The sequence below is a fragment of the Oncorhynchus mykiss genome, chromosome 2 (assembly GCF_057628025.1).
Source record: "Oncorhynchus mykiss isolate SJ-2025 chromosome 2, ASM5762802v1, whole genome shotgun sequence".
Classification (NCBI taxonomy): domain Eukaryota; kingdom Metazoa; phylum Chordata; class Actinopteri; order Salmoniformes; family Salmonidae; genus Oncorhynchus; species Oncorhynchus mykiss.
The window spans coordinates 10,017,588-10,027,501 of record NC_143023.1 but is presented as its reverse complement, the minus strand read 5'-3'; the positions used below and the strand labels follow the sequence as shown (position 1 = coordinate 10,027,501).

Here is a 9,914-nt window from a genome sequence, read left to right as displayed (position 1 = left end):
CGAGCAAGGAGGCCGACAAACCTTACTCAGTTACACCAGCTCTGTCAGGAGGAATGGACCAAACTTCATCCAACTTATTGTGGGAAGCTTGTGGAAGGCTACCCGAAACGCTTGACCCAAGTTAAACCTTTATAAGGCAATGCGACCAAATACTATTTGAGTGTATGTAAACTTCTGACCCACTGGGAATGTGATGAAATAAATAAAAGCTGAAATAAATCTCTACTATTATTCTGACGTTTCACATTCTTAAAATAAAGTGGTGATCCTAACTGACATAAGGAAGGGAATTTTCACTAGGATTAAATGTCAGGAATTGTGAAAGACTGAGTTTAAATGTATTTGGCTAAGGTGTATGTAAACTTTCGACTTCAACTGTATGTTCAAGTTCAGTTGAGTTGAGCAGGCCCATTCTTAACTCTACTAGTTCCATTAAGTTGACAAGACCCTTCTGGATTCTTGTACAGTAGTTGTATGACCTCTGACCCCTTACCGGTGACCTGGTTTGGACTCTGTACAGGCAATGTCCCTGCGAGCAGACGCAGCCCAGTGTGGAGGGGTGGTGGTGGAGCTTGAGTCTGATGACATCAGGGAGGCTCGAGCCAGGAAGGCCAGGAGTACATCAGGTCAGCTCGTCTATTGCGGGAGTGGAGAGAGAGAGATGACCAGGAGTTTACCCTGACCTCATGACCTGACAATACAACTACACAGCTATTACTTAATGATGATGTAACAACACGTTGTGATTGTCGGAACCACAGTGTTACATTTATATAGGTATTAGAGCAATTCAATATAAAGTGCTAGGTGTAAGAGCAACTTAATGTAAAGTGCTAGGTGTATGAGCTACTTAATGTAAAGTGTTAGGTGTATGAGCTACTTAATGTAAAGTGTTAGGTGTTAGAGTAACTTAATGTAAAGTGTTAGGTGTAAGAGCTACTTAATGTAAAGTGTTAGGTGTTAGAGTAACTTAATGTAAAGTGTTAGGTGTTAGAGTAACTTAATGTAAAGTGTTAGGTGTATGAGCTACTTAATGTAAAGTGTTAGGTGTATGAGCTACTTAATGTAAAGTGTTAGGTGTACGAGCTACTTAATGTAAAGTGCTAGGTGTATGCGCTACTTAATGTAAAGTGTTAGGTGTATGAGCTACTTAATGTAAAGTGTTAGGTGTATGCGCTACTTAATGTAAAGTGTTAGGTGTACGAGCTACTTAATGTAAAGTGTTAGGTGTATGAGCTACTTAATGTAAAGTGTTAGGTGTATGAGCTACTTAATGTAAAGTGTTAGGTGTTAAAGTAACTTAATGTAAAGTGTTAGGTGTTAGAGTAACTTAATGTAAAGTGTTAGGTGTTAAAGTAACTTAATGTAAAGTGTTAGGTGTGTGAGCTACTTAATGTAAAGTGTTAGGTGTTAAAGTAACTTAATGTAAAGTGTTAGGTGTTAGAGTAACTTAATGTAAAGTGTTAGGTGTTAAAGTAACTTAATGTAAAGTGTTAGGTGTTAGAGTAACTTAATGTAAAGTGTTAGGTGTTAAAGTAACTTAATGTAAAGTGTTAGGTATAAGAGCTACTTAATGTAAAGTGTTAGGTGTTAAAGTAACTTAATGTAAAGTGTTAGGTGTTAAAGTAACTTAATGTAAAGTGTTAGGTGTTAGAGTAACTTAATGTAAAGTGTTAGGTGTTAAAGTAACTTAATGTAAAGTGTTAGGTGTTAGAGTACCTTAATGTAAAGTGTTAAGGAGAATGAGCCACTAAACGTAAAGTGTTAGGTGTTAGAGTAACTTAATGTAAAGTGTTAGGTGTACGAGCTACTTAATGTAAAGTGTTAGATGTTAAAGTAACTTAATGTAAAGTCTTAGGTGTTAGAGTAACTTAATGTAAAGTGTTAGGTGTACGAGCTACTTAATGTAAAGTGTTAGGTATAAGAGCTACTTAATGTAAAGTGTTAGGTATACGAGCTACTTAATGTAAAGTGTTAGGTGTTAGAGTAACTTAATGTAAAGTGTTAGGTATAAGAGCTACTTAACATAAAGGGTTAGCTATAAGAGCTACTTAATGTAAAGTTTTAGGTGTACGATCTACTTAATGTAAAATGTTAGGTATAAGAGCAACTTAATGTAGCGTTTAGTTGTAAGAGCTACTTAATGTAAAGTGCTAGGCATAAGAGCTACTTAATGTAACGTGTTAAGTATAAGATGTAACGGGTTACAGTAGGTGTAAGATAACTTAATGTAAAGTGTTAGGCATAAGAGCTACTTAATGTAAAGTGTTAGGTGTAGGCGCTACTTAATGTAAAGTGTTAGGTGTAAGAGCTACTTAATGTAAAGTGTTAGGTATAAGAGCTACTTAATGTAAAGTGTTAGGTGTACGAGCTACTTAATGTAAAGTGTTATGTGTACGAGCTACTTAATGTAAAGTGTTCGGTGTTAGAGTAACTTAATGTAAAGTGTTAGGTATAAGAGCTACTTAATGTAAAGTGTTAGGTGTACGAGCTACTTAATGTAAAGTGTTAGGTGTACGAGCTACTTAATGTAAAGTGTTAGGTATAAGAGCTACTTAATGTAAAGTGTTAGGTATAAGAGCTACTTAATGTAAAGTGTTAGGTATAAGAGCTACTTAATGTAAAGTGTTAGGTGTACGAGCTAACTTAATGCTTTTGTTTTCTGATCAGAACACATCCTGGTCCTACATTTGTTCAGACATACTCTGATGCCCAGTGCTTAATGTTAGGTGGTTTTCCAGCTATAGATGCAGAATGTGTCCTGTAGACTCATAATGATGTTATCTCTGGTTATTGTTCATGTTACTGTGTGTCTCTGTTGAACATACTCGCCAGGGTCAGCCCTCATCTACCTCAGGGGCCCTAAATTCCTGATCTACGTCAGTGGAGCACTGTCCATGTGGGTAAGAAGCCTTTTCATGTAACAACAATGGGTAAGGGAGCTACAAAGCCATACCGGCTGGACACTATAAGGTTTATGTCATCAACCTGGTAGTGTCTTGCAAATCAATGAAAGATGGACATACTTTACATTTCTCTATATGCCCTTTACCCCTAGAAAGAGTAAAAAGCTAAAAGCCAAAAGCTGAAAACGTTCTTCTCCGTCATGATGACTATTTGTCTTCCTAATAGGGTGACCGTATGTGGCACTTTGCCATTTCGGTGTTCCTGATCGAGCTGTATGGACGGAACCTGCTGCTGACCGCAATATTCGGCTTGGTGGTGGCGGGGTCAGTGCTGCTGTTAGGGGCGTTGATTGGGGACTGGGTTGACCGCAACCCCAGGAACAAAGGTTAGACCAACAATCATTTATATTTACAGCTATAGGGACTGACATCTAGTCCCAAATGGCACCCGAAAGGTACTGCAATATAATAGGGAATAGGATGCTATTTGGGATACAGTCCTATTTGCCTGCCTCCCTGCCTCACATGGGCACTCTGCAGTTCAAACAGTAACAAAGTTGCATCCTACCACTATTTGGGTAAATTGCTGAGGGATTTGGCTGGATAAATGTAACCACTCACAAATTCATAGATAGAGCTATGGATGCAAGTACTGACCATCCATGAGACGAACATTATAGTTTGAATCATGTTTTTAAGCTATACAGAGTTAGTTTACAATTACAAAGTAAAACAAGCGTATATTTGGGGATCTAATGGGGTACAACAGATGATCTAAGCTCATGAGTCATTTATAAGTAATATTATTTTAGAATCAATGGCTATATATCACTACTTTAAAAGTCCATAAAATGAATGTACTATGGCAACTGCAGAATGCCCCTTTAAGACCAATCATACATTTATGGTTCTGTAGAAGTCTTTATGGTTCTCTGAAATGCATTGTCCCAGACTATTTTAGAGTCTTAGTTTCTTCTCCTTCCTTGGTTTTAGTGGCGCATGCATCCTTGTTGGTTCAGAACATTTCAGTGACGGTGTGTAGCATTGTGCTGATGTTGGTCTTCTTATATAAACAGTGGATTGAGAGCATTTGGGATGGCTGGTTAACTGTGAGTATATTTTTCATTTTCTCTCCCATACTGTCTAAACTCTCATGATGTGAACCAACAGTATGTTTTGGAATCAGATATGGATTGAAATAGTATTTGTATCCTTTCAAAGACTTTATCTGCACTTGATTGAGTTTGCCCGGTGCAATGGAACCAATGGAATAGTCCTAAAATGACAAACCCCACCCATCCAGTGCTCCAGGCATGCTCAATCAAACACTCAATGTATTTGAAAGAAAATGAATACTATTTAAACCCAGGTCTGTTGAGAATCAGGCTAGATATATTATTGCAAACTGCTGTGACGGTTGCTGTTTCACCTGCACTGTTCTGTGTCCATGTTGTTGTTGCTGCTGCTGTTCTGAGCCTCCTGCTGCTCTGTGCTGTCATGTGTAGTAACGTGTTGCATCACAAAACTTACACAAGGTGGTTTGTTATACGGTGGTGATCGTCCTGGCAGATGTGGCTAACCTAGCAAGCACAGCGCTGACCATCGCCATCCAGAGGGACTGGATTGTGGTTATCACTGGATACAACCGGGGGCACCTCGCCGGTGAGACTGGCAGACCTGCCACACGCTATTACATCACAAGGGATTGTTGTTTCTGTTTCGGCTGCTGAACTGGCTGCTGGTTAAAGCACTTCAAGGTTATCAGACACTCTATGTATTTAGTTTATCTAGGATGTATCACATGCATTACAATAGAGGCCGTTTGATAATGTAGCCATTAGTAAAGCTGGTAACACAGATACCATATCACCACAACCAAACTAAACCCTGTACCTTTTGGTTGATTCTCATCTGAAGGGATGAATGCTACCATGCGGCGCATCGATCAGGTGACCAACATCCTGGCACCGCTGGCGGTGGGACAGGTCATGACCCTGGCCTCCAACGTGATCGGCTGCGGTTTCATCCTGGGCTGGAACCTGGTGTCCCTCATCGTGGAGTTTATCTTCCTGTCCCGGGTCTACCGCATTGTCCCGGCGCTGTCCGTCAAACCACCTGCACCCGAGGACGGCCAGGCCTCCCTAGAGAGACCAGCAGAGAGGACGGAGGGACTGGTGGAGAGGAGGGGGTCACAAGGTCAGTGTCCTGTTGTCCTGGTCACTGTGTGACTACTTCAGTAGTTGAGTTAGTAAAGTCAAGAATAGTGGATCTTCCAACCTGTTTCATCCAACTTTACAGTGAAGCATAGCTTTACTTTACAGTAAAATTTAATGAAATCGGCTGTTTCCAGCTACAATTGTCAGTAGAGTATTGTTAGTAACATGACTGATGCTTGTCCTCTCAGTAGAGTATTGTTAGTAGCATGACTGATGCTTGTCCTCTCAGTAGATCATTGTTAGTAGCATGACTGATGCTTGTCCTCTCAGTAGATCATTGTTAGTAGCATGACTGATGCTTGTCCTCTCAGTAGAGTATTGTTAGTAGCATGACTGATGCTTGTCCTCTCCCTCTCAGTAGATCATTGTTAGTAGCTTGACTGATGCTTGTCCTCTCAGTAGATCATTGTTAGTAGCATGACTGATGCTTGTCTTCTCCCTCTCAGTAGAGCATTGTTAGTAGCATGACGGATGCTTGTCCTCTCCCTCTCAGTAGATCATTGTTAGTAGCATGACTGATGCTTGTCCTCTCAGTAGATCATTGTTAGTAGCATGACTGATGCTTGTCCTCTCAGTAGATCATTGTTAGTAGCATGACTGATGCTTGTCCTCTCAGTAGATCATTGTTAGTAGCTTGACTGATGCTTGTCCTCTCAGTAGAGCATTGTTAGTATCATGACTGATGCTTGTCCTCTCCCTCTCAGTAGAGCATTGTTAGTAGCATGACTGATGCTTGTCCTCTCAGTAGAGCATTGTTAGTATCATTACTGATGCTTGTCCTCTCCCTCTCAGTAGATCATTGTTAGAAGCTTAACTGATGCTGGTCCTCTCAGTAGATCATTGTTAGTAGCTTGACTGATGCTTGTCCTCTCAGTAGATCATTGTTAGTAGCATGACTGATGCTTGTCCTCTCAGGAGATCATTGTTAGTAGCTTGACTGATGCTTGTCCTCTCAGTAGATCATTGTTAGTAGCTTGACTTATGCTTGTCCTCTCCCTCTCAGTAGAGCATAGTGAGGTGGTGACATCAGCCCCGGGCCTCAGTGATGACGACATGAGCCTGAACCTCAAGGAGGTCACCAACCTGCCTCTGTGTTTTGGACGCTTCCGCTGGCTGCTGAGCACCTGTAAGGACGGCTGGAGGGCCTACTACCGCCAGGATGTCTTCCTGGCTGGGATGGGCCTGGCCTTCCTCTACACAACTGTCCTGGGCTTCGACTGCATCACCACGGGCTACGCCTACACCCAGGGCATCAGTGGCTCCCTGCTCAGTCTGCTGATGGGGGTCTCGGCTATAACAGGCCTCATGGGCACCATCATGTTCACCAAGCTGAGGAAGGCCTACGGTTTAGTCAACACAGGCATCATCTCCAGCTGTCTCCATCTTTGCTGTCTGCTGCTGTGTGTGTGTTCTGTGTTCGCCCCCGGCAGCCCCATGGACCTCCGCCTGCTCAGGCCCTTCCTGGACGCCAACGCCAACTCAACGTTGTCGGCGGCCGGGGGGGTGGTGGAGGGCCAGAGGCAGAAACACACCTACCCGATGCGGGGTGGCATTAATCAGCCGCTGCTGCCCGACCGCTCGTCCATCCACTGGACCAACAACACGGTGCTGTTTGAGAATATGCCATCAGGCATGGAGCCAGACTCCTACATCTCTATAATCCTGCTGTTCTTGGGGGTCATCACAGCACGCATCGGTGAGTAAGAGGGACGAGCAGACCCAGGCCCTTCACAATTGGATTGAGTTGCTGATCCACAGCTTAACAATAGCTACTGTATTATGCATGTTTCTAACCTAGGCTGTGGGTATTCAGTTCTTTTGAAACTCAACAGTAAATTAGTTCAAATAGTGTTGGAAGATAATCATTTTTGTATTATACCGGAATATTTTTACCAGTTTTGATGACAGAGTGTGGGGGTCTATCTATATAGACTATAGTTTTTATTTATTTATTTTTATTTCACCTTTATTTAACCAGGTAGGCTAGTTGAGAACAAGTTCTCATTTGCAACTGCGACCTGGACAAGATAAAGCAAAGCAGTTCGACACATACAACAACACAGAGTTACACATGGAATAAACAAAACATAGTCAATAATACAGTAGAACAAAAGAAAACAAAAAGTCTATATACAGTGAGTGTAAATGAGGTAAGATAAGGAAATAAATAGGCCATGGTGGCGAAGTAATTACAATATAGCAATTAAACACTGGAGTGATTGATGTGCAGAAGATGAACGTGCAGGTAGAGATACTGGGGTGCAAAGGAGCAAAATAAATACCAGTATGAGGATGAGGTAGGTAGATAGATGGGCTGTTTACAGATAGGCTAAGTACAGGTGCAGTGATCTGTAAAATGCTCTGACAGCTGGTGCTTAAAGCTAGTGAGGGAGATGTGAGTCTCCAGCTTCAGAGATTGCAATTCGTTCCAGTATAGTATAGTATAGTATAGTGGTCAATCTGTATAGACCATAGTCTAGTAGTCTATCTGTATAGACCAAAGTCTAGTGGTCAATCTGTATAGACCATAGTGTAGTAGTCTATCTGTATAGATCATAGTGTAGTAGTCTATCTGTATAGACCAAAGCAACCACTGACCATTGTCTGTGTATCCTGTGTGTTCCAGGTCTGTGGTCCTTTGACCTGACCGTGACCCAGCTGCTTCAGGAGAACATCTGTGAATCAGAACGTGGTGTGGTCAACGGGGTCCAGAGTTCCATGAACTACTTGATGGACCTTCTCCACTTCATCATGGTCATCTCTGCTCCGCAGCCCCAGCACTTTGGCATCCTGGTCATCATCTCTGTACTGTTCATCACCACAGGACACACAATGTACTTCCTATACGCACGCAAAGCCAAGAGGAAACCTGCTGGATGCCTGGACACGTAGGGAGGCCGTGCGGCTTTCCGCGACAAAGCATGTGCCCAAAGACTCCACTCTGCCTGCGCCTGCCTGTGAAATGAATGTCTCTTCTCTCTTGTTCCCTCTGCGCTCTCATTGCTAGGCAACAATACAATACTGTAACACTCCTTCCCCACCATCCAGCCATTCATTCATTACAGCACAACACAGCAACTGTCTGTCGTGTCCTCCCCAACCTGGTTGCTATCTCCCTGCATGGTCAGGTGTAGTACGGCCAAGTGCTAAGGTACAGTAACAAACTAGAACTCAGGTAAACTAAAGTAAGATCCACCTTTTCCCTTCTGTACATAGGTTGAGGTGGTCGCAACAGATGCGGTGTTGGTCCCCTACCGTGGTAGGTTCTCCCACCTTAGTGTTGCTCCCATACCGTGGTAGGTTCTCCCACCTTAGTGTTGGTCCCCTACCGTGGTAGGTTCTCCCACCTCAGGAAAAGGGCACAGAGGGCAGGCTGAGGCAGCAGCAGCAGAACACGCCTTTCCAGATATTTTGGATTACTGCAAGAGCTTCATTATGGCAGTCTGTTGACCGACTCAGAGTTGGGATGGGAATTGGATGGATGGATTGATGTATTTTTCTAACCCTCACACAGTAAAGAACTGGGCCTGGTGAAGCAGGTGACAGTAACAAAAAGAAGAAGAAACGAGACTTAACAACTTTAACAAGTGGCAAACATGTTACTGCTCCGTCCACTTGGAGATCCAGGAAGTCCAAAAGGAAAACTAAAGGGAAGTTGGTGTCAGGTTGTGAGATACTGAACATTATAAAGGAGACCCCCTTGATGGACAGAAGAGGAAGGCTGTAGTGTCATCTTCTCCTGGTCTGTTTCTCTGTGGATGAATCAGGCAGACATGTGCCTATTGATTAACACATGACATCATTAAAAAAAGATAGAATTTAAACCGGATCGCAGGAACATAGCATAAGAACATAAAGATAGTAAGAAAAAAACAACATGCATTAAAATCAGAGGAAACCAAACGGACCATAATTGCTTGTGTACTTAGATAACTGAAAATAGCTTCCAAATTGTAAATGCTTTCCCTTCACATAGAAACAGAGTGATTTAATGCAGTTTGACAAATTTATAGCAAACAGATTTAGACTTCCTCTTTTATTTTGTGACCTGTTTTGAGATCAGTGTTTAGTAGATTGATAGGTCTATATGATTCTGGAATAAGGCAGTGTTGTATTACACTAGAACACCTACGCATCCTGTTTCCTTGTTGTTCTCATGAACTAAAACCTTACCTCAGTACAGTACAAGAAAACCGTGTTTGAAAAACTGACTTGGACATGTCTCTCAGCTATGTACGGCCATCTCCTTTCTGTACAGTGGTAATCCCATCAAAGTTGATCTCGTTGCCATGCAAACAGCACCACATCACAATTTATTTGTTTTTCTATCATATTTTCCTGTGGCGTATTGTTCACTTACATCTATAATTTGTTGTCCCTTTCTGTTTCAGACTGTTATTTATGATGACAATAAACACGGATTAAGATGTCTTGGTATTTTGACTTGAAATGTTTTGTTACCAACATTTCCCTCTTCACCAAAGCTCATTACGAACTGATTTGGATGTCTAAAAGTCATAGTTATGACGAGTCCAGGGGGTTTCTGGGAGCTTTTCAGTCACGAGTTCCGTAAATTTCCAATAATTCTGAGAGCACATGAATGCAGCATCATAAACGACAGTCAGTATACAGTTCATGTACTGCACTACGTTTCATCCAGGAAGAGGCTCCAAAACGCCCCTCACTGCCAAGCACCAAACAGGTCTGCCTCTGACCCTACCCAGTCCCAGTTAATCCCCTCCATAAATAAAGAAGAATAGGCTGCCTCATGACTCTAACAATATTAATAAAG

At 42.1% G+C, this 9,914-nt stretch overlaps 1 protein-coding gene across 1 annotated transcript; it reads left to right on the top strand.

The window, feature by feature from the left end:
* Window positions 1-442: 442 nt before the first annotated feature.
* Window positions 443-8,102, top strand: LOC110519098 (ferroportin-like). Its single transcript, XM_090187628.1, has 8 exons — window positions 443-626; window positions 2,836-2,903; window positions 3,133-3,292; window positions 3,900-4,015; window positions 4,442-4,568; window positions 4,824-5,102; window positions 6,126-6,818; window positions 7,749-8,102. The coding sequence occupies exons 1-8, from the start codon at window positions 524-526 to the stop codon at window positions 8,012-8,014; spliced, it is 1,812 nt and encodes a 603-aa protein (XP_090043754.1). The 5' UTR covers window positions 443-523; the 3' UTR covers window positions 8,015-8,102.
* Window positions 8,103-9,914: the final 1,812 nt, after the last annotated feature.

Bases quoted from the DNA above. Each gene is read 5' to 3' on its own strand.
- LOC110519098 (XM_090187628.1), top strand. From the start codon at position 524: ATGTCCCTGCGAGCAGACGCAGCCCAGTGTGGAGGGGTGGTGGTGGAG. The intron at 627-2,835 runs GTCAGCTCGTCT...CATACTCGCCAG, and splicing joins GAAGGCCAGGAGTACATCAG to GGTCAGCCCTCATCTACCTC. The intron at 3,293-3,899 runs GTTAGACCAACA...CCTTGGTTTTAG, and splicing joins CCGCAACCCCAGGAACAAAG to TGGCGCATGCATCCTTGTTG.